General features: G+C 38.4%; 1 protein-coding gene across 6 annotated transcripts in view; it reads right to left on the bottom strand.

Annotated features, from left to right (window-relative positions):
• The window catches only part of NUP98 (nucleoporin 98 and 96 precursor), a 94,640-nt gene that overhangs the window by 11,174 nt on the left and 57,988 nt on the right, over nt 1-25,478 (bottom strand). For 3 of the 6 annotated variants that reach the window (XM_081098661.1, XM_081098662.1, XM_081098663.1), the window contains 11 exons: nt 24,447-24,585; nt 20,877-21,054; nt 19,405-19,569; nt 15,250-15,432; nt 14,392-14,548; nt 12,545-12,974; nt 9,655-9,884; nt 7,287-7,553; nt 3,138-3,295; nt 1,554-1,697; nt 195-337 (listed from right to left, as the gene is read on the bottom strand). In XM_081098661.1, coding sequence (XP_080954787.1) covers nt 195-337; nt 1,554-1,697; nt 3,138-3,295; nt 7,287-7,553; nt 9,655-9,884; nt 12,545-12,974; nt 14,392-14,548; nt 15,250-15,432; nt 19,405-19,569; nt 20,877-21,054; nt 24,447-24,585 — 2,194 coding nt within the window. Of the gene's footprint in view, nt 1-194; nt 338-1,553; nt 1,698-3,137; nt 3,296-7,286; nt 7,554-9,654; nt 9,885-12,141; nt 12,975-14,391; nt 14,549-15,249; nt 15,433-19,404; nt 19,570-20,876; nt 21,055-24,446; nt 24,586-25,478 lie in introns of those variants that run through there. The other 3 variants (XM_081098664.1, XM_081098665.1, XM_081098666.1) reach the window with 1 other exon arrangement.

The following is a 25,478-nucleotide window of genomic DNA, read 5'->3' as shown; positions in this document are numbered from 1 at the left end:
CATACTTTAGTATATGCCAAGTGTATCTCATTAAGTTGATTAAAATAAATTTTAGATTTCTAAGTCCAGTTCCAAGGATCTTTATACTCAACTACTATAAGTTATATTTTGGTGGTTTATCACAGACTAATGGCAGTTCGGTCATGTATGAAAGGGAAAGGACTCCCAAGAGCTTATGTGTAACTTTGATTTACCTGTCACTGTAGAGTTTTAGAAGGTGAAAGCAGACGTCTTGAAGTGGTCTCCGTGAGTCTTGTTCCTCCTCTCCCACATAGCCAGAGCCCTCCAGGTATGAAGGAAGTGGAGAGCAGGCATACCTGTCACTCTCAGAGGTATTCTGAAGATAAGAATTTGATAAAACAATACCTCAGCTGCTAGTGTGTTTCAAAGATGCCATCATGTCTCAATAACTCAAACACGCATATGAAGAATGATGTGACACCCTCTAAAGGAGTTCTCAACCTGTGGGTTGAGACCCCTTTGGCGGTCGAATGACCCTTTCACAGGGGTCGCCTAAGACCATCCTGCATATCAGATATTTACATTACGATTCATAACAGTAGCAATATTACAGTTATGAAGAAGTAGCAACGAAAATAATTTTATGGTTGGGTCACAACATGAGGAACTGTATTTAAAGGGCCAGAAGGTTGAGAACCACTGCTCTAAAGGAATGTGTCAAAGATTTGAAACTTAATTTAGATTGGTGACATATTCCACTTGTCTTTAAGGGACTGCCAAAGACTTCAGATAGCTCTCACTAATCCCACCACTTTCTCGCCACAATTATTATTACACTCAGTTTCTTTAGTGTTCTCTTTTACCTTGACAAATAAAATCAAAGAATAAAAATGGGGAGTAAACAAACAAAACAAAAAAACAACTGAAAAAATGATGGCATTAAACACAGTAATAATATTTTAACCTCCACACTAAGAAGGAATATAAAATGTGACATTTAGCCGAAACTGGTTTGGCTCAGTGGATAGAGCGTCGGCCTGCGGACTGAAGGGTCCCGGGTTCGATTCCGGTCAGGGGCATGTGCCTGGGTTGCGGGCACATCCCCAGTGGGAGATGTGCAGGAGGCAGCTGATCGATGTTTCTCTCTCATCGATGTTTCCAACTCTCTATCTCTCTCCCTTCTTCTCTGTAAAAAATCAATAAAATATATTTAAAAAAAATAAATAAATAAAATGTGACATTTAGAAGAAAATCTTAGACCTAATTTGGGGCTATAGCAAGTTTGCAGTCAGGCAGTATATCTCAGGGAATTCCCAAAGACAGCATTAAGAATGAAGAAAAACCCTCTCATTTGATGGGGGGAAAAAAGTCAGTTGTGGAAACACATCTTATTAAAAGAAACAGAAGCAGATACTGTCCAGAGGCAGAAGAAAAGGAAAAAGTTTCTCATCAGATTTCTGAGGTTTTTGCCAACTTTATGGTATTTCCAAAAAAAGCAGAGGAAAAGTATTATGAAATGTGACTTGAAGGTTTTTTCTCTGGCAAAAACAGCACTACCAGGATTGTTCCTTGGCTCTACTAGACACACATACCTGAAATGCTTCTTCATACATGCTGAGTGCCCTGGAAATGGAGGCTGTTGGTGGAAGCAAATACCAAAGATGGACGGCCAGGGAGCGTTTCCAATCCAACTGGGAACACACATTAATTTGCTTCTGCTCTGAGAGTTGCCACACCTGCAGGTAACAAAATCACATTCACAGCTACAAATTATATTTACCTTATTACTGCCTAGGTCTGCAAGTTATTCACTTATTCAAATACTTTTTAAATAATCTAGATAACAGTGTTAATCCAGAAATAAAATACAGTTCCTAGGTGGCAGGTGATGGGTGAATTTAGATAATTACTGGTCTGAGAAGGGATAAGAACCACTGAGGTCTTTGTATTGCGCACAGTTGCCAACTTCTAAAACTTAAAGATGTGAATAAATTCTGACCAAATTTTTCATTTTTGGAAATTAACTTTAAGATGGCAATCAGGCCCTAACCGGTATGGCTCAGCGGACAGAACATCGGCCTGCAGACTGAAAGGTTTGACTCCGATCAAGGGCATGTACCTTGGTTGCGGGCTCGATCCCCCAGTAAGGGGCGTGCAGGAGGCAGCTGATTGATCTTTCTCTCTCATTGATGTTTCTAACTCTCTCCATCCCTCTCCCTTCCTCTCTGTAAAATCAATTAAAAATTTTTAAAAAAGATGGCAATCAGCCCAGCCCACGTGGCTCAGTAGTTGAGCATCACCCTATGAACCAGGAGGTTACGGTTCAATTCCTAGTCAGGGCACATGCCCGGGTTTCAGGCTTGAACCCGTGTAGGGCATGCAGGAGGCATTCGATCAGTGATTCTCTCTCATCGTTGATGTTTCTATCTCTCCCCTTCCCTTCCTCTCTGAAATCAATAAAAATATATTTTTTAAAAAAAGATGGCAATCATACAGGTAGACAGCAACAGAGACTTGTCTAAAAATAATTATGGTATATCACCCATAAAATGGAATAGAAGTGGCCATTAAAAGAAATCAGACTACTGGGCCAGTAAGACTCAGTGGTTGAGCATCAACTCATGAACCAGGAGATCACAGTTCAATTCCTGGTCAGGGCACCTGCTTGGATTGCAAGCTCCATCCCCAGCAGGGGACGTGCAGGAGGCAGCTGATCAATGATGTTTCTAACCCTCTTCCTTCCTCTCTCTGAAATCAATAAAAACATATTAAAAAAAAATGAGGCTGCCCAACATGAAAAGTATTCATACACAAAAAGTAAAAAAAATTTGCATAACTGTTATGTATAATTGACATTATATGAATATACTCATGTTAGTATGCACACATGTATTTTAATATAAACTTAAATATGTCTAGAAAGACAGACAACAAATTAGTTATGTTGTTTATCACTATGATATGAGATATGGTGAATTTTAACATTTTTTATTTCTATATAACTAGTTATTTGTCTAGGTACATGTTGTACTTTTATAATTTTCCATTAAAAATTTCCACTAAAAGTAAGTTGCTTAGGTTACATATAATGTATAATTTACAAAGATGGCTCTTTAACTTAAGCAATCTTGAATTTGAAAAAATGTATGTGTGTTTATGAGAAAAGAGGAAAATACCGGTTTTCCAGCCAACAGGGCAAAGATGCGCAATCTCTCATCCTGGATGAAACAGTCAGCCTGCAGCTGATGCCAGTCTACAAGCTGCATGGTAAGCAACTCCCGGACAGACTGGCTACCCACCAACTGGGATAAAAGAAGGGCAAGACGATGATCTCCTGTAAGGAAAACAAAAGTGCTCAGTGATACTGAGGATTTAGACTTGAGATATTACTTGGGGGCATTACCTTATCTCTTCCTGCCCTCAGAACAGAGAATTGAACACATGTGACTGCTTTCCCTGTAGTGGCGAAATATTAATCAAGAACTCACCACTTTCTGCTTGGGTAGAAAATCTTCCAAGTAGGTCAGCCTAAATTACACATGGATTGTACAGTATACAGAGTTCACTGAAAGATCTACTATCACATTAATTCTGTGACCCTAGATAAGGCACTTCATCTAAAAACTGAGATGGCAAAATTGATAACAAGCCCAACTAGAATGTGCTATATAATGACAGTGAGAAACAGCAAACTCAAACCTAAAGGAAAAACGTGTGTGTATGATATAAAGAGAATGGTTGAGTCCTTTAATCTCACAGGTCTAATAATCTCTTTTAATAAAAATTTTTAAGTACAAAGGGCTGGGACAACAGTGAGTCTAATTAGCCATAATATGAAGGGTAGAATTCTGGTTTATGATGAGTTGAGAAAAATAAGTACAAACCTCCTAAAAGTCAAGTCCTTTTGTTTACGTATATGGGTCAGTACTTAAATGACTATTAAGTACTGCTCTCACAGAAATTAAGGCTCTCATATCAAACAGTTTCCTTCATAAACTAAAGAGGCCTGGAGGAAAGAAATCATGCACCAGGACACATCTGGAAATGTGCTGCTAGGTCAAGCTGTTTCTCTGATGTATGTAGGTAACAAAAGAATGACTGGACTATGACTCATGGAGTAAGTGCTGAGCCCACCTGACCATGCGTTGCTAGTATTCTAGAACAATAATAAGGGGGAAAAGTAAGACTATTTCTGTGTATCTACAGAACCCCAAAGAGAGGATTCAATTGCCAACAAATGTAAATATCTCGGGACACACTAAAGATGGTCAAATTCAGAGGAGAAACTGGCATGTCTTGATACAATAATTTAGATCATTTCACTTTGTTCTGATCATACAATCAACCAATCAGCTTCTGACAATTCTTGACTTTTCACACAGACTTTCCCATTGATGAGAACATATACTTGAGCAAATGGCAGGATTCTACATTACTTCCTTAAGTTGATTTAGTGTATGGTGTGAAGAAAGGATCGTTTTTACATGTGAATATCCAACCACCAAGCATTATTTGTTGAAAAGACTATCCTTTAACATTTAAATTGTGTTGGCACTTTCATCAAAATTTACTAACCATAAGTGAAAGAATTTTATACTTGGATTTCTGTTCCCTTGACCTGTACGTTCATCCTTATGCCAGCACACTGTCTTTTATAGAATTTTTTCAGAAAGTGTTGATACTTTTGAGGTATTTTTTACAATTCCAAGTAAGGATGAGGACCTGCTGGAGATTTTGATACTGTGTGGAACATACAGGATGGTGCAAAAGTATGTTTATAGCTGTGAGTATGAAAAACAGAGTTTATGCTTGAATTATTATTATTTATTTTGCATATGAACAACTATAAACCTACTTTTGCCCTACCTAACAGAGATTATTTTGGGGAGAACAGACATCTTAACAATTCTGAGGTTTCTAATCCATCAGCGGTTCTCAACCTGGGCAGTTTTACCCCCCAGAGAACATTCGGCAGTATCTGAAAATATTTTTGGTTGTCACAACTAGAAGGGAGAGAACTCTTGAGTAGATGGGCAAGGATGCTGCTAAATATCCTACAATGCCAGGGAAGCCTCCACAACAAAGAATTGCCCGCTAAAAATGCCAATAGTGCTGAGGTTGAGATGTATTCCATGAACATGGACTGTATTTATTTAGATCTTTTATTTCTCCAACAATGTTATATAGCTCTCAGTGTATAAGTCTTACACTTGTGTTACATTTAATCCTTAAGTAATTTAGTCTTTCAGATGCTATTATGTATGGATTTTTCAAAATTTCACTTTTAGATTTTTGTTTCTGAAATATAGAAATACAACTGAATTTTATATATTGACCTTGAATCCTGAGACCTTGTTGAACTAGTTGGTTAGTCCCACTACCTTTTCTGTGTTTATATACAGAATCATGCTGGCTGTGAATAAAGGCATTGCTACCTCTTACTTTATTATTATTTGTTGTTGTTAATCCTCATCAAGGAAATTTTCTTCACTGATTTTTAGAGAGAGTGGAAGGGACAGGGGAAGGGAAGAGGCAGAGGAAGAGAGTGGTTGCCTTCCAATGCACACTCCCCAACTAGTACCTAGGCATTGATCCTGCAACCCAGGTACAACCCTTGATCGCAAATCAAGACCAAGACCCTTTGGTGAGTGGGGTCGATACTCCAACCACTGAGCAAAGCCGGCCAGGGTTCTACCGCTTCCTTTTTAATTTGTATTAACTTTTGCTTCTTTTTCTTGTTTGAATACACTGGCTACAACAACGATTACTGTGCAGAAATGGTGTTCCCAATCAGGGTAAAATCACTCAGTCTTTCAAACATTAAATATAATGCCATGCTGTAAGTTTTTCGTCAGTTCGCTTTAATAATGTCATCATAGGATGAGTTGAAAAAATGCTCCCTCCTGTATTTTCTAGAAGAGTTGCAGAAGACTGGTATTACTTCATCTTTATAAATATAAAAGTTCACTTGTGAAGACAGCTGGGTGTGGGCTTTTCTGAGTGAAGATTTTAAACTACAAACCCAATTTCTTGTTATGGATCTATTTAGATTTTCAACTTTTGGTTGAGGCAGTTTTGATTAATTTATACTTTGCTATAAATTTGTCATTTTTATCTAAGTGGTTGAATTTGTTGACATAGATTTTCTCATAATATTCCCTTTTCTGTAGTGTTAGTAATGATATTCATTCTTTCACTTCTGTCTTTGGCAATTTGTGTCTTTCCTTTTCTTGTCGTCAGTGTAAAAATTTTTAACTTTTGCCTACTGGTGTAGCTCAGTGGTTGAGCATTGACCTAGGAACCAAGAGGTCATGGTTCGATTCCTGGTCAGGGCACATGCCTGGGTTGTGGGCTCAATCCCCAATGTGGGGCTGCAGGAGGCAGCCAATCAATGATTCTCTCCCATCACTGATGTTTCTATCTCTCTCTCTCCCTCTCTCTGAAAGCAATAAAAATAAATAAATAAAACAAGAGTAACTTTTGCCCTGGCTGGTGTAAGTGTCATGCCACGCACCAGAGGTCTTTGGTTCCATTCAGGGCCAGGGCACATGCCTGAAGTTTCAGGCTCAGTCCCCAGTAAGGGGTGTGCAGGAGGCAGCTGATCAATGTTTCTCTTTCTAAAATCAATAGAAACATTTGAAAAATTATAGTTTTCTTGATCATTTAAACAAAATGAACTTTTAGTTTTATTGATTTCTCTACTGTTTTTATGTTTTCATTTTCACTAATTTCTGTTCTGATCTTTATTATTTCCTCCCTTCTTCTACCTTTAAGTTTAACTTGTGCTTGTTTCTTAAGGTAAAAGCTTAAGTTATTGATTCTTGTTGGGTAATTTAACAGGTAACACTGGTTGACAGTGTTTAAGTACTCTATACACCTGATTTTCTGTTTAGTTGTTCTATCACTGATTGAAAGCAGAGGTAGTTAAGCAAAAATTTAATCCTAGGATAAGGGGAAAAAATAGTTTGTGAATAAATCAAAGGATCTGACTTCTGACACTCCTTAAAATCCTCTTCCATTACACTAAGTGTGCTGGTGAGCATAACTTTATCTCTTTAATGATTCATAATCTTTATAGATTTATAGAAATTCTTGCTTATCTGCATTTTCTAGTTTTATTACAAGTGCATACATAACATATAAAATTCAAATACTTTAAGTAGATTTAATGTTTAGAAGACACAGTCCCTATTCTGGAGGAACTAGCAATCTTCCTGGGAAGTCTATACTTAATACTCAGGATAGAAGACAAAAGCAAAACCATAATTAAGGGGTAGGGACAGTGAGTGGGAAGTAGGCAGAGGTACAGAGGACCATATGCCCACCTGATTGCTGGGCCAGAGAGCAAGCCTCACTGATCCTCTTGCCCGTGAGGTAGCTAAAAACAGCCTCTACAGGATTGTCTTTCCGGGTTAAGGAGACCTCCTCCTCAATTTGAGGTGCAGCAGTCTGGGATAGCCAGCGAGAGAAAGCTCTTCTTCGCTCCAGAATCTGAATGTATTCACTGGGTTCATCCAGCTGGCTGTCAAGCTCCTTCAGGTGGCCCCATAGAGCTTCACATAATGTCCATGTTAGGCTCCACTGCTTCACAACTAAGGAAGAGACAGGAAATCAATGCTATGACACAAAGCCTTACAGTAACTACAGAGGGGGCATCACTCTAATTGTGGTATAAAAATGTATAGATAACTACCCCAACCACTAAAGCTGATTTCCCTGAATCTGTCTCTACCTCACTCAGCTGTGTCTTATAAGGTCGAGAGGTGTGTGGTGTAACTACTTGCTCACTCTATGTTCCTGTGGTACTTACACAACAAATGTAACTTGATGCTCCTTTTAACAGTTTTCTCCAGCCTAACTATGGCTAAAATAATCTCAAATGGTAAGGGGAAAAAAGTAATTTGATTTGATCAAAATGCTTTAAAAACTATAAAGTGCTCTAAAAACTTATGAGGGCTTATTCTCTCCTGCTATAGGCACAGTTTAACATTTAGTGAGTTTAAATGATGGTATTCAAAGCACTTAAGAGTAAGCCAGCTCTAGCCGAAACCGGTTTGGCTCAGTGGATAGAGCGTCGGCCTGCGGACTGAAAGGTCCCAGGTTCGATTCCGGTCAAGGGCATGTACCTGGGTTGCGGGCACATCCCCAGTGGGAGATGTGCAGGAGGCAGCTGATCGATGTTTCTCTCCCATCGATGTTTCTAACTCTCTATCTCTCTCCCTTCCTCTCTGTAAAAAATCAATAAAATATATATTTAAAAAAAAAAAGAAAAAAAAAAAAGAGTAAGCCAGCTCTAATATACAGGTGTACAGTTGTGAGTATGCAAAACAGTTTATTCTTGCATTATTATTTATTGTATTATTTTTTTTTTTTAAATATATTTTATTGATTTTTCACAGAGAGGAAGAGAGAGAGATAGAGAGTTAGAAACATCAATCAGCTGCCTCCTGCACATCTCCCACCGGGGACATGCCCGCGACCCAGGTACATGCCCTCGACCGGAATCGAACCTGGGACCTCTCAGTCCGCAGGCCGACGCTCTATCCACTGAGCCAAACCGGTTTCGGCTATTGTATTATTTTACATATGAACTGTAAACCTACTTTTCCCCCACTCAGTATACAATGTGACTATATCAGCCGTGGGCAAACTACGGCCCGCGGGCCGGACGGCCCGTTTGAAATGAATAAAACTAAAAAAAAAAAAGACCGTACCCTTTTATGTAATGATGTTTACTTTGAATTTATATTAGTTCACACAAACACTCCATCCATGCTTTTGTTCTGGTCCAGTTTAAGAACCCATTGTGGCCCTCGAGTCAAAAAGTTTGCCCACCCCTGGACTATATACTGGTAGTAGTTATTATCTTCATTTTATAAATTAGGAAGTGAGCTAGAGTGCTAAGTGACTTGCTCAATGTTACGGGCAGTATGTAACAGAGCCAGGATTCAAACCCAAGTCATGCGTCTAACTCTCTACTCTTAACCACTATGTATACTGCCCCTCAAGAAGGAAAACAAAAAGGAAACAGTTTACAAGTATGTGCTGGGAAGATGACTCACATGTTTGAAAAGAAGACTACCGAACCAAACACAAAGAACTGAATAGAACTCCTAAATGTGTGGAATGGAACATTCTAAAATAACCTCCATTTTTCAATAAAGGTGATGTTATGAAATACTGTGAAACATGTAATTATGATTTTTCTGTTATTTGAAATAGTAAGTTCCCAAACTGAAAAAAGACCTTCATCAAAGTATTGGTTCGGAAAAACATGGTCACAATAGTTATAGAGAGAGGTCAGGAAGGGAGCTAAAAACACAAAAATTGTTGGGAAGACGAAGCAGGACTTGAGCCGGACATGGAAGAATGGGTAAAATTTAGAAAGGTAAGAGGGAACAAATCTCTCTCTCCCTATGTTCTCTGCATGGGGAAAGGAATGCAATTTCATAAATCCAGATTTGACTGGCTACAGTTCCTTTGAACAAAAACTTGTATATTAATGGACATAAGAATAATTGTAAACAATGGTATAATTTTTCCTTGCTTGGGATTTTGCTCATCCAATTCAACTGTACAAGTGCTCAGGCATCCACCTACTTATTACCTTGGCACATTGAAATTTATCCTCCTATGTACACATATTCCACCCCTGTTCCTGGGATATTAAACAGAAGCCTAGTCCATACTTACTTTGTGCTTCCAATAAGTCTCCCGATGCTTCCTTAACCCAATCTGCATAGTCATGAATGACAGCAACTCCTGGATTGGGAACAATGAGAGGACACAGCTCATCCACATGGACAGTGCTATGTTTTAATTTGAGCTCCAGGGGTATCTGGTATAATTCCAGGTCTTCATCCAGCTTCTTTTTTCTGAAACTGAGTTTTTCCAAATGAACTTTGAATGGGGACTCATTTAGGCTACAAGGGCAAATGATAAACAAGATAGAAAATAAAGATAAGACAGATGCTAGAATTTTCCTACAACCAAAATGGCTTCTTTTTATGATTACAAATAGAATGCAGAATATGATTTCATAGGAATCAGTTAGACTTGGAACCCAATTCAGCATATATCTAGACCAGCCGTGGGCAAACTACGGCCCGCGGGCCCCGGCCCATTTGAAATGAATAAAACTAAAAAAAAAAAAAAAAAAAAAAAAAAAGACCATACCCTTTTATGTAATGATGTTTACTTTGAATTTATATTAGTTCACACAAACACTCCATCCATGCTTTTGTTCCGGCCCTCCGGTCCAGTTTAAGAACCCATTGTGGCCCTCGAGTCAAAAAGTTTGACCACCCCTGATCTAGACACTATAAAATCCAAGGGCCAAAAATTGTGTGATACCCATTTCTCAGATTATACTTCGTAAGGTATCAAAAGACTCCAAATTAAGATAAGCATTTAGTCAATCTGGACTTGATTCAATTTTTAAGATTGTTATTAACAACCACCAAAATATCAAAACACCATGCATAACGCAAGTTTAGGATTAACATTCCTAACTGTGAGTTTCAAAAGATGCTGTTGTTTATTTCTTCAAAGTCAACTTTAAAATCCTATATAATAAAAGCATAGTATGCAAATTGTCCCTTTGACGGGAAGCTGTCCGGGAATTCGACAGAGGGTGGGGCTGGCAGGGGGAAGGGAGGGAGTACCCAGTAGGCAGCTGGCAGCCACTAGGGACCCTACCAGTGCACGAATCTCATGCACTGGACCTCTAGTCTATGAATAATAGGTGATCACAGCCACTTAATCTGTAAAGATATAGCAATTTGTTATAATTATAAAAAGTAAATAGGAAACTATTATATATTTTACACAAGACACCTGTATACATACTGTCTAATAACTACCAGGAAACTATACTTATAATCTGTATGGCATAATATAAAATATATACAACTATAAGCACAAATATGTAAAAAATTAATAGTGGGGATTGTGTAGAAATATATAACATATATAGTTATCAACTGTCACCTTATTTCCAAATACTTATGTGTGGATTACCTACAATTCATATGTTCTTTTTATCAGGTCTAAGATACAGGATGTGTTTAGCTGAGAATATACCTTATATATGAAGAAATGGTAAATATCTTAAGTGAGAAAATAAATAAAATGACTAATGTAATAAAAAGGATGAAGCCCAAGGAATGCTGCACCATTAGCTTTGGGTCTGTTACTTTTCTAACAAAAGTTTAACCACTAGATATTACCTGTACCTTGATGGTACAAATGGAGTTATCTTACTAATCATTTCAGTTTTTAATTATACTATTGGCCCGGTGCACGAAATTCGTGCACGGGGGGGGGGGGGTCCCCTCATCCTGGCCTGCACCCTCTCCAATCTGGGACCCCTCGAAGGATGTCCTACTGCCAGTTTACAGGGACTGGGCCTAAACCGGCAGTTGGACATCCCTCTCACAATCCAGGACTGTTGGCTCCTAAACACTCACCTGCCTGCCTGCCTGATTGCCCTTAACCAGTCCACCTGCCGGCCTGCTCGCCCCTAACTACCCCCGACCGCCAGCCTGCTTGCCCCCAAATGCCCCCCACCAGCCTGATCACCCCCAACTGCCCCCTGTGCCAGTGTGTTCGCCCCCAACAGCCCCCCCTGATGGTCTGCTTACCGTCAACGGCCCCACCCCCCCATCAGCCTGATCACCCCCAACTGCTCCTGCTGGCCTGCTCACTCCAAATTGCCTCCCCGCCCCAACCCCCGCAGCTGTCCTGATTACCTCCGACACCCACTGATGACCTGCTTGCCCCAACTGGCTCCACTGCTGGTCTGCTTACCGCCAATGGCCCGCCCTCCATCAGCCTGATCACCCACAACTGCTGTCCCATCCTGGCCCGATCACCCACAACCCTCTTGGCCTCTAACCACTTCTATCTCGGCCCTGCCACCATGGCTTTGTCCAGAAGAACGTCTGGAAGATCTCCTGGAAGGTCTCCCAGTCTAATTAGCACATTACCCTTTTATTAGTATAGATAGAGGCCTGGTGCACAGGTGGGGGCCGGCTGGTTTGCCCTGAAGGGTGTCCTGGATCATGGTGCGGGTCCCGCTGGGGTGCCTGGCCAGCCTGGGTGAGGGTTTGAGGGCCATTTTCAGGCTGGCCATGCCCCCGTGGCGACTCAAGCTCCCAGCCTCTTTTTTCTTTTTTTTTTCAGCGCGTCCTTGAGCGGAGGCCAGGGCAGGCTGGAAGCAGGTATCTGGGATTTATTTATCTTCTATAATTGAAACTTTGTAGCCTTGAGTGGAGCTCAGGGCTGGCCAGGGCAGGCGGGAAGCTTGGCTTCCTCCATCGCCGGGGGCACCCCAAGCCTCCTGCTGCTCCAGCTCCATGGCCATTGCCATATTAGTTGGGTTAATTTGAATGCTTGCTCCTGATTGGTTGATGGGTGTAGCGGAATGATGGTTATTTTGCATGTTTCTCTTTTATTAGTGTAAATATCTTCTGCTATCTAAAATTGTGCCAAGAATATATCTAGAAAGATTTCCTTATTATAAAAAGTTTTTTCTCACCTACCATGTTGCCTTTCTCAAAGAGAATAAGGAAATGTGACTCACGATTTAACAGCTACTGGGTTAGGCAGGAATCCATATTCCACAGAATCAGCAGTCTGATGATTTTCCAGTTCATGAGAGCCACTCAGCTGTTCTCCAGTATTAGCAAGAGTCCAGTTGGGTCCCCAACCAACCCGAAATGAGCGTCCCATAAATAAGGCCATGTCCATCAAAAGTTTCCCCCTGCCATAGGTAACAGACTTTTCAAGAGCGACCAGGCCTGGTTGTCTGCGAGTTCCTACTGTTTTCAACTGGACCTCAGGGACGGGGCTGGGTACTGTAAACACAGAGGTCAGGGGTGGAGGGACAGACCAAGCAGATGTGGATGGGATATTCATCAACGACGATGTCCTGGGAGTGCGACATTCTTGCACAGAGGCACTTGGTGAAAAAAGAACTCCACTTGTAAATTTTGATTGTAGTAACCCACCAACTAAAATAAGGGGAGGGGGGTAAAGGCTATTAGAAAATACTTCTTGAACAACAATAATCAGTGAGTTTGAAATTATAGTTTTACCAAACTAAATCAGATATAGAAAACCAGAAGCAGGTTAAACCAGATACTGTAGAACTTACTCTTCCAACCAGAAAATCAAGGTAGAAATTCTCATGTTATCAACAATAGCAACATTAATAATAAATACAACAACTACTATTTAAAAAGATTATCTAGCACTTATCTGTAGCAGACTCTGCATAAGCATTTGTATATTGTTTCATTTCATCTTTCAATAACTTCATTGAATGAGGAATATTATTATCATTATCTTCATTTTACAAGTAAAAAAACTGGGCCCAAATCCAAATCCACAAAGCTACTAACCTGGCAGGACTGAAAGATGACACCAATGCTCATGCCCTTTATCAGAATGCCAAATATAATGGTTTCTTAGTCAATATGAAAAGCTTAGTTAGTAAGATCAAAATTCAAAGTCCTACCACTGTAATGCTCAGTGCTAGACTTAAGGAAACACAGACCCACTGAGGCATCTTGTAATTGTGATTGTACATGTGCCTTTCAGTATACAGTTCTTGTTACTATTGCCTGCTTTTGGATTTTTATATGGTTCCTGTCTAAAGCAAGGAGTCAGTTATTGAAATATGAGATTTTTATGTAATGCCATCATGAAGAAGATTTGTAAATGTTTAACTGATGCTTTACTAGTTAAAGTATTAAAGAAGGAAATTTAATGTATTAAGGCACTCAAAAGAATTGAAAAATAAACGTTTAATTTTTAAGACAACATAAATCTCTTCCTGGTAGTTCCTCTGCTTTTCAATATTTTGACATTACATTTGCTATGACCTTTGTTGACAACAGTACTCCATCTCTAATCTCACACACATAGATACAAGCCCACTAGAACAGGGAAAGTTTTAAAATAAAATATGTAATGACTTCCCTGAGAGTCTGGCAGGGTTTAGAGAAAAGTAAGAATCTGACAAGTTTTGTGCATTATGAGAAGCAACATTTGCCCCTAAAAGGCAATAAGGATATAGTGTCAGAACTGCCAAATAAGTATAGTGCAGGACAACTTGCTATTTCCTCAAAGGCCTGATAGAAATTAGAAAATTTAAGATTATCTGATTCATACTCATAAGCAAATGAAAACATAAATCTAAACAAAACAAAAATGCTTTTTTTCTCCATATAACTTTTCTGTTGGCACCAATAAAGCAAATCATGGTTTTTGAAAACTGGCCCCACCTAACAGATATGTATGACTATATTTCCTCTTGGCATCCTGGTCATAGCCATTAGGAGGTCTTTGCTAGAGAAGTTGACTTGATTAGATACATGAAAAACAAGACTTTATGGTGTTCTTATAAAATAGCATCTTTTACAGTACCTAATGAACGGGATTTTGATGAGTGGGATGCTGAAATGGGGAGTCTGGGAGAACAGATTTCTTGAGAAGTATCTGCTTTAGAAGGAAGGCGGCTGAAGCGTTGATCCAGGACCATATCTGCATCTTCTTCATCAGCAAGCAGTGATGCTTTCATGATCTAAAAAGGCAATATCTATAGAATGAATGTGCTCCCCCAAATCCAAAGGCCATAAAAGAAAAATGCAGTTAACAACCAATAAATCACTCTGCCTCAAGGTGTGCCAGAGCAGAAATAACATTTGTATAACTGACTCAATTACACTTGTATGTACCTGAAGGGTAGAAATTATTAATACTCCTCTTCCTTTGTATTTACAGTCTTACCAGGGCCTGGCGTATAGCAATCACTGGCTCGTTTGTTAAATGAATGATGTCAAAGTCAAACTTAAACCAAAGGCTAACCTCATAACAGGCCAAAAGACATGGGCGAGGGGAATTGAGACAGAGCTTAAAGAAATCTGCATCTACTAGTTTTGTTTTGTTTTGAACTTTTAGCTTTTGTGGAGCACTTTCAAGAGCCTCAAAACTACTTTGAAGTAAGCAAAGTAATATTTTATATAGAAAAACCAGTGCTCATAGTTATTAAGTGACTTGCCTAGTCATATACTAATATTTCTAAAACTGGGATTAGAGTCCAGGCCTTTTGATCTCAACCCAGCCTTTCCTACCCGAATGGGAAAATAAGGCTCAAACATGTGCCATGTTTTTTCTTATTCCAGTGAGCACTCAATGCTCTTAAATGAAGACATCTGATGGTATGCAAAGGACATAAATATTAGTTTGGCTTCCTGCTGTAGTAGGGGTGGGTTAGGAGTTCACCTGTAAGACATGTGGATTAATTCCCAGTGAAGATGCAATGTGTGTTGAGGCGGACACAGGCTCCTGATCCTCAGGCACGCTCTCTTCTAACATGGAATCCAAAACTGGCTCCTGGGTGATATCTACCATGTCACTGTCCAGTTCCACAACCCTCCCTAACTGCTCCACCTCTGGGCTCTGGCTCTGTAGACAGCAGAAAGATCAGGGAAGTAGCATTAAATTATACCAAATAGACATAGAGCTTCAAGACATATGTAGTTTATTCAGAATATGGTATCGCAATATTAAATCCTGACCATTCTACACAAGAGGTAGCATTTTTGCAAAAGATTTAACAATTATCCAAAAATCCCCCCTAAAAGTACTTGGGATCCAAATGACGGTTCATAGAATCACCTTTTTATAATATCATTTTCCAGTGTACACAGGGTCACCCTGCCTTTACTGCCTTATAGTCAGAAACCATTGGGAAAGAGAATAAAAGGCACAAATATCAAAGTCTCCAGTAACTGCATTCTTTTTAAAGAAAATATTTAAAAATAAATTTCTAGTTAATACAATATGGAGCCTGAATTTATCTTTTGGGTGATTAAAACCTAATGTCAGCTGGACTCTACCTGTGCAGTACAAGGACTGTCTACTGTAACTTCCCAAAAGAGAAAACAAAGTAATATTATCAGGAACAATTTCAATTTGAGAATAATTTATGTTTAAAAGTGTCAAAAGTTGCCCTAGCCAGTTTGGCTCAGTAATTAGAGCATCAGCCCATGAACTGAAGGGTCCCAGGTTCAAATCCAGTCAAGGGAACATAGCTCAGCTACAGGCTCCATTCCCAGCCCTAGTCAGGGCGAGTGTGGGAGGCAACCAAGGATGTCTCTCTCTCACACTGATGTTTCTCTCCGTCTCCTCCATTTCGCCTTCCATTCCTTCTAGAAGTCAAAGGGAAATGTATCCTACGGTGAGGATTAACAAACAAGTGTCAAGAGTTACCAAAAGAATGACTGCTCCCACTTATAATTGTAGAAAAACTGATGTCTGGATACATAGTAAATTACTAGTTAAGATGTGACCAATCCCCAAGGACTGCTTTAACAAAACTGGAAGCTAGATAATGGTCAAAAGGCAAAGATGATACTATATTTTACCTATGGGGGAGGAGGCTACAGGCAGATCTGATTATTTCTATGCTTTAAGATTCTGGAGAAAGTCTGGCAGTGTGGCTCAGTGGTTGAGCTTTGACCTATGAAGCAGGACACAGTTTGATTCCAGGTCAGGGCACATGCTTGGGTTATGGGCTCAATCCCCAGTAGGGGCTTGCAGGAGGCAGCCAATCAATGTTCTCTCATCAATGTTTCTCTCTCTCTCCTTTCCCCTTCCTAAAGAAAATCAATAAAAATAACATTAATATTTGAAGCAAACAGGCTTGTGGTCATAGATTTTATATATGCATAATATATAAATTACATAAAAATATAAAATATATATTAAAATATATATTAAAATGTATTGGATAAATTTAGATAGCTGCCATTTTATTTTTCAAAGAAGTATATAGGTGAAATGGAATTTTCTTCTAAATCCTAATCACTAGCCCTAGCCGGTTTGGCTCAGTGGATAGAGCATCAGCCTGTGAACTGAAAGGTCCCAGGTTCAATTCTGGTCAAGGGCACATGCCCGGGTTGTGGGCTCGACCCCCAGTGGGGGACTTGCAGGAGGCAGCCAATTCATGATTCTCTCTCTTAGTGGATGTTTCCATCTCCTCTCTCTCTTCCTTCCTCTCTGAAATCAATAAAAACATATTTAGAAAAAAAACCCTGCCGTAACCGGTTTGGCTCAGTGGATAGAGCGTCAGCCTGCGGACTGAGGGGTCCCAGGTTCGATTCCGGTCAAGGGCATGTACCTGGGTTGCGGGCACATCCCCAGTGGGAGGTGTGCAGGAGGCAACTGATCGATGTTTCTCTCTCATCGATGTTTCTAACTCTCTATCCCTCTACCTTCCTCTCTGTAAAAAATCAATAAAATATATTAAAAAAAAAAATCCTAACCACTTTTTTCCTTCAGAATACCTTAAACTTACTTGAAGGTATTGATGCAGTGAGCTAAAAACTAGATCTCAGATCAGCATTTTGGAAATAATGTTCTAACTACCAAACAACATTTCTGCAACTGCCCTAATTCATCTATGTAAAGGTTTTTCTGCTAGAATTTTTCACTAACTTAAAAGGCATAAAAGAGATTACATAAAATTAAGTCTTTCCAGAACCTGCAATTATACACAGGAAGAAGAAAACAACAGCCTGAAAGAACACTGTATCAGGGAATCAACATCTCTAAGAAGGCCAGGTGATGGTATGAAAATAGCCCTCTTGATTCTGGAATGAGACTTGGTTATCCCTAGTTCATGCAGAAGGCTTAAGTATTCTCATGCCAAATAAAATGTAGGTTTTTGGTACTAAAAACTGTGAAACCACTGGGAAATATGAACAGTTCTCTAGAATCCCACCTCACTGTTTTAATACCGTAGCCTGTGCATCTAAACAACTCTATCCATTTCTGCTTCCCCTATCCAAAAGATCAAAGGCCAACACCCACTTCCTCCATCAAATAAAATATCTGAAAAAGACCCCATATTCACTATACTCTCCTTGCCCATTTTGATCCTTATCACCTATTTTTCCTAAACCTTGTTCTGAAATATTTTTGGTGCTCCGTTTGTCAAAGAGCTCTCACCTACTCAAGTGTCAACATGGGATTTATAATTAATTATCTGTTACTATTTGTGTTCTGGAATTTAAAAAGCCTAAAATCACTAATTGTCAATCTTCATCTGTCCACAGATGAAACTTTGCCCCACAGCTATATTTTTAGGGTTCTCCATATTACTTTTATTGGTAGAAAATAAAGCAATCTAACTCTTATCCTAAGAAATACATATGTTAAGATAAAAAAACACTTTGGAAAGAGATTATAAAACTATATGATTCAGATAAAATGAACATGCAAAACTAGAAAACCAAATCCATTTGTAGCATTCAGAAGAGATATCTTATGGGTATTTTAAATGCTATAAAGATTATAAACATAAAAGTCAATATAAAAAAAAAAAAAAGTCAATATAGTTTCCATCTCCCACTTTCATCACTCCCTCCCCCTCACTCTGTATGTGCAAACATGAACATACATACACAAAATCTCCAGAAAATGCCTCCTAATCATTTAATAAACCATAAAAATTGCACAAATCAGCAGCTGTTAAGAATTATAGCATGGAAAATTCCAAAGATTCTGCTTTTAGCAGCTGAGAGGTAGAGGATTCTTTACAAAGTAATTCTATACCAAGTTCTCTTCTTTGAGGGAGTATGGCAGCAAAAGAAAAAGAATATTTTGTAACTTGATTGAATATAAACAACATTCAAATGAAAGTAAGTCTTTTATAGGTGGAAAAACTACCTGATATTTAAATTACAAACCTTTCCTTACAAGGACAAAGGTTTATGCTGGTTTAACAATACTGAAAAAGAGTATGATACAAATAATTGCAATAAACAATGCAGCACCTACTTTCCCCAAGCCAAATAATTTGTATTCTTACAACTTTATCTTCATAAAGATTATGTATTATTATAATACAAATACCAAGATGTTACCTGAAGTGAACAGCTTGAGAAAAATGAAGTTAAAAACACTTGCAGAAAGACTAACTGAGCTGAACAGCTCGAGAAAAATGAAGTTAAAAACACTTGCAGAAAGACTAACTGAGCTTTTTAAAAAAATCATGAAGATAAAGAACAAGATTAAACTTGCACATCAGTAATCAATAAAAGTAGGATTTACGTTGCATCAACCCACACAAGCAAAGACTATCTTAAGTTGATCGCTGAGCAGAGAATTCAGCAAGTCCAAATGAGAGGGAGACAATCTGTAGAAGGAATGATCCAAAAAGCAAGAATTCCTTAAATCTCTCAAGTAAAAAAAAAACACAGATGGCAGCACCACCTCATGCCCGCCTCCCTTGTACTTGTCTCAATGTTACTGGAAATATATTTGTACTCTTCAAAGGTCCAGGGGGTCATAAAACAGCTTTGTACTAGCTGAATGACTTGCTTTTAACTTCTGTATCATGGATTCCATTCAAATTCACTGTCCTTTCTCTACCTGGGGTGGAGGTGCTGGTTTGCCATTAAGAGCCATCTGGAATGGTGTGTCCTGGCCTGCAGGAGGCAAAGCGGCCGTCTTCAACTTCTTTGTACTAGTTTTGGATGGCCGTTCCTCTTCCTCTTCATCAGAATCTTGAAGGCCATACTTAGAAAAATGGGACACCTAAGGAAGAGAAGAATCAAACAAAATCAACTTTAACACTATTATTCAGAAGAGCTTCCACAATATTTGTACTTGCTATCCTGCAAATTAGCTAAAAAAAAAAAAAAAGTATAAAAATTTTACTTAGAAAACAATGAAATGTCACTTTACTGTTTTTCTAAGATTTAGATGATGTTTGATGCATATACTAATTGTTCACGTAATTACTAAACATATTAATAGAGAAACTGAATCCACAAAAGCCATTATTATTTTCACATCAATATACTGGCTAGTTGTTCTCTACCACACAAGAACCTTGAATAAGTGAATCCAATTGGCGAAAAAGAAACTAATTAAACTATCAAGGAAGGGAGGAAGTCAACCTCATCCCAGATATCTTTAAAAGATTGACAATTATTTAGGAAGAGTTGATCTGTTAAAGAGAGAAAAATTCTGCCTATGTCCCTAAATAATGCCACATATTAGAAAATCACACCTTAGAAGTGTATCTAAATGCTCAGAGGATGGAGAAGAGGATTTGAATTGTAAGCCCATCTCTATATATAATCTATACTAATAAAAGGGCAATATGCTAATTAGACTGGATAGACCAAACGTCTTCTAGATGTCCTTCCAGAGAAAGCCTCAGTGGCTGCGAGGGCCAAGGAGGGCTGGCAGTGGCAGCAGTAGCAGGGTGATGGGGGCAGTGCCTTCCCCTGATCGGCCAGGTTGCCTCCTGCAGAGGGAGGTAAGACTGCAGCTTAGGGAGCAGGCCTAAGCCGTCAGTAAGTCATCCCCTGAGGGCTCCCGAACTGTGAGAAGGGACAGGCCAAGCTGAGGGACCCCCCACCCCAGTGCACGAATTTTCATGCACCGGGCCTCTAAGTCTCTCTATATAAAAGGCTAATATGCAAAGTGTCCCCTTGGGAGTTCAAACAGGAGACCGGGAGTTCAATCACTCACTATGATGTGCGCTGACCACCAGGGGGCGGCGCACAACATGGCAGGTGACCAGCGGCAGCGGTGGGGCGCTGAGGAAACGAGGGAAGGAGGAGGCGGGGAGGCAGGGAACCTGATCAGCCCTGATCGCTGGCCAGGCCTAGGGACCCCACCCATGCACGATTTTTGTGCACCGAGCCTCTAATAAAGTTTCTAATAATTCCTATTGTTCTGGGGTTTAACTAGATGTGTAATTTGGAGCAAATCATGATGTATCTCTCATCTATTCCCTTATTTGAACATAAAGAGAATTTAAGAGCAGATCACTTCCAGCACAAACATTTTTGACTCTCACTACAGTTAATAAGAAGGTTAAGTGACTATACCTTAAACACCCAAGAACCCGTTTCAGGACGGTACTCTTTGAACTGAGCTCCCTGTTTCCTTGAAACTGCTTCTAATCTCCCCTCATAGTTGATATCAGCAAGTCGATCTGGGCTCTTTATTAAGCAACGAGATGTTTTATCTGTAGGCCAAACTCCATCCAATGTAACTTCAGCCTTCCTGTAACATACAACCAAGTAAAATGTCAGTGTTTCATATTTAAGTCCAGAAAGCCAACTAACATCTACAGAGATAGCAAATAAAGGTACCTATGTTACTTTAGATTTACTCTGCAGATGTTTCATGAACTTGAGTCTTGTCTCCCAGGTGATAGGCTCAAAAGCAAGGAATTACCGAACATCAACTAGCTCAGGATCTGGTTCAAAGGCCGAATTCCATTTATTCGAAACTACTATGGTATATCAATTATTTCCAATCTAATTTTAATAACTCTTTAAGTTATATATCTTTGATAGAATCCAGTGATCATAGTCAAGTGCTAAGAACTAAGTCTTAGTCAAGGTCTTAGAGTGCTATTGTACTTAATAACAGTAATAACAGCAGCAACTACCATCGATGAACAACAAATGCTTGCAGAATGAAGTATTAGGAATATCATAGTATTAGCCATTAAATAATAAGCGTAAAGCTGACTATAACAGTGGTAATGTATCCTTTTAATATCAATACCTGAATTCAAGGACTGTGTCCTATTAATTCTATGTGTCTTGCATTCATAGAATGAATGCCTATGTATTCATTCTTTTGGATACATTCCTAGAGTGGAATTGCTGGATTATTTTAAATTCTTTCAGGAATCATCATACACTTTTCTATAATGGCTGTACCATTTTCCTTTCTCACCAATATACAAAGATTCTAATTTTTCCACACTCTTGCAAAAACTTATTTTTTTCTACTAACCATCCTAATGGATGTGATAGCTTATTGTGGTTTTGATTTGTATTTCCTTAATTATTAGTTATGTTGAACAACTTTTCATATGCTTGTTCACCATTTGTATACCATCTCTGGAGAAATGTTTATTCAAGTCCCTTTTTAAATATTTGTGTGGAGCTGTAGTTCTTCCTTCATATTCTGGTTAATAACTCTTTATCATATGCATGATCTGTAAATATTTTTTCCCATTCTGGAGGCTGCCTTTTCATTCCATTGATTGTACTTTTAAAAAAAACAAACATATATTTCTTTATTGATTTCAGAGAGAAAGGGAGAGGGAGAAATAAAAACATCAATGATGAGAGAGAATCACTGATCAGCTGCCTCCTGCACGTCCCCTAGTGGGGATCAAGCCCACAACCCGGGCATGTGCTCCTAGCTGGAATCAAACCCGGGACCTCCCAGTCCACAGGCAGACGCTCTCCACTAAGCCAAACCAGCTAGGGCTGATTGTACTCTATGATGTACAGAAATTTTAAATTTTTATGTAGTCCAATTTGTTCATTTTTACTATTGTTGCCTGTGCCTTTTAGTATCGAATCCAGGAAATCCTTGTCAAATATAATGTCATGAAAATAAAATTCTTTATTCTAAGACTTTCAGTTTTAGGTCTTATGTTTAGGTCTTTGATCCATCAAGTTGATTTATATGTAGCATAATGTAATGGTTCAACTTCATTCTTCTGCATGTGAATATCCAGTTTTCCTCAAATAATTTGTTGAAGAGACTATTCTATTCCCATTGTATGGTCTTGGCTATCTTGCTGAAAATTATTAAACCACATATGTGAGGGTGTACTTTTGGAGTGCTCTTATTCTATCTGTTCCATTAGTTTATATTGTCTGTCTTTATGCCAAAACCACACTGTTTTGGTTATTGTAACTTTGTAGTTAAATTTTAAAGTCAGAAAGTATGAGTTCTCTAGTTTTGTTTCTTTTCAAGATTAGGTTGGTCATTCAGGATCCACTGAGATTCCATGATTTTAGGAAGGATTTTAATATTTCTGCAAAAAATCCCATTGGGATTTCAATATGGATGTATTAAATCTATAGATTGCTTTGAGTAGTGTGGATATCTTAATCTTAAATCTTCTAGTCCATGAAAATGGGCTATCTTTCCATTTATTTGTCTTTCAGCAATGTTTCATATTTTTCAGTGTACAAGTCTCTTGCCTTCGTGGTAAAGTTTATTCCTAAGAGTTTTATGCTGTTTGATGTTATAAATGAAATTAGTTTCCTAATATTTTTAGATTATTGTTAGTGTAAAGAAAATAAGTTTTACATGTTGATTTTGTATCCTGCTGAATTTGTTTATTAGTTATAACAGGTGGTTATTTTTTTAGTGGAATCTTATACCTTCTTCATGTAAGATCAAATCATCTCTGAACAGAAATAATTTTACTTCTTCCTTTTGAATTTGGATGCTTTTTACTTTTTTCTTACTTAATTACTCTAGCTCTGATTTCCAGATTAGTTATAGGGTTGTTCAGATCTATGGGTTTCTCAGATACATCCTGGTAATTCCCTTCTAGCGGTAGGTTGTAGTAGAGTGTCTTTATTTTGAAATGATATTGAATTTTATCAAATGCTTATTCTGAACCAATGGAGATTATCATGTGATTTTCTTCATTCTGTAAATGGGATGTACTTACACTGATCTATTTTCGTGTGTTGAATCATCCTTGCATTCCAGGAATAAATTCCACTTGGTCATGGTGTATAATCCTTTCAATGTATTGTTAAATTCTGTTTGTTAATATTTTGTTGAGAATATTGACATCAATATTCATCATAATATCAGTCTGTAGTTTTGTTACAATGTCTTTGTCTAGCTTTGGAATCAGGGTAATGACTACCTCATAGAATGAGTTCAGAAGCATTCCCTTCTCTTCAATTTTCTGTAAGCCATTTGACAGAAATCAGTGTTAATTCTTCTTTAAATGTTCAGTAGAATTCATCACTGAAACCATCTGCTCTTGTCCAGCCAATCTTGGTAGTTTGTGAACATAAACAATTTTAACTGTGGCCCTTTCACTTGTCTAAGAGATATCAGAGGCTAATATCTCACACTAAAATATAGAGAAAGGCTTAAGCATAGTCACCACAAAAACTGTGAAAAAAAATAAATTACTACTTAAATTGTTTTTAGAAACTAACAGTTGGACCTGATAATATTAGGGGAAAAGAGACAAGAAGTCATAGTGTAGCATTTATCATTTATACTTTTAAATGAAAGTAGAGAAACAATAATCCCACACTGTACTGTAAGTCAAAAAAGCAAATTGCAGCCGGGACCAGTTTGACTCAGTGGATAGAGCGTCGGCCTGCGGACTGAAGGGTCCCGGGTTCGATTCCGGTCAAGGGCATGTACCTGGGTTGCAGGCACATCCCCAGTGGGAGATGTGCAGGAGGCAGCTGATCGATGTTTCTCTCTCATCGATGTTTCTAACTTTCTATCTCTCCCCCTTCCTCTCTGTGAAAAATCAATAAAATATATTTTTTTTTTAAAAAAAAAGCAAATTGCAGAAAAATGTATACTATGAACACATTTGTGTTGACAGAAATAACTGCGATTTAGCTGATTTTTTTCTAAATACATAAATAAGTTCATACCTATTTAGTCCTTCACCCACAGGAGGTTTTTTGTTATCATCTAAATAGACAATAACTTCTTTCCTTCGGATATGTACAATATCATCCAAATTTAGATTTGTCAAATTCACTTCTCCTTCAAAATAGATTGAACCATAACCTACAAGTCAGAGCAAATAGTTAAAAACTCATCCTGTACAGAGGGCAATTACCTAATGTAGGTAATTCGATACCTACATTAAACTTCTAATTATCAGAAGGAGCAAGCTGCTTTAAACATTAATATTTTCAATCACCCAGCAATATCACTGAATGGGTTATTTCATCCATAATATGTATGGGTCACACCAAATACACTGTTATCTGGTTTAACATCAGTATTTCTATAGCATTTGTTGTCCTCAAAACAGCCTTCTTAAATCTCTTACCAAAGACGTATATAGCTGCTATATAAACAACCCTTAGAACAGTGGTTCTCAACCTTCTGGCCCTTTAAATACAGTTTCCCATGTTGTGACCCAACCATAAAATTATTTTCGTTGCTATTTCATAACTGTAATGTTGCTACTGTTATGAATCGTAATGTAAATATCTGATATGCAGGATGGTCTTAGGCGACCCCTGTGAAAGGGTCGTTCGACTGCCAAAGGGGTCGCGACCCACAGGTTGAGAACCGCTGCCTTAGAATCATAGCTGCACTTTTGAGTTAAGATACCTGTGTCTTTTTTTTGAATACGATTCCTGTTTTTCCTCAAAGAAAATTACATTTGTAATAATTTAATAATATAAAGTTGAACCTAAATATTACCCATCTTTTGTTAACTATTCAATTTTTTCACGTAGTATTCCTTGCTGTTTACAGTATTTTCTTTAATTGTAGAAAACTACAATGAGCAAAATAGCTACCAAAGAATGTTATAAGGCTCTAGTCTTGTTTTGTTACTTGTTTGCTATTCAGGCCAAGGTGGGTTCAAATGTAGGGGGAAAATGGATTCACCTATCAAGAGCTTTCCTTTATCTAATTACAAAAATAAGGTGCAGATCTTAGGCTTA

Source organism: Myotis nattereri (assembly GCF_964212035.1).
Source record: "Myotis nattereri genome assembly, chromosome: 9".
NCBI lineage: Eukaryota > Metazoa > Chordata > Mammalia > Chiroptera > Vespertilionidae > Myotis > Myotis nattereri.
The sequence above is the reverse complement of the archived record's forward strand: the minus strand, read 5'-3'. Positions and strand labels throughout refer to the sequence as shown.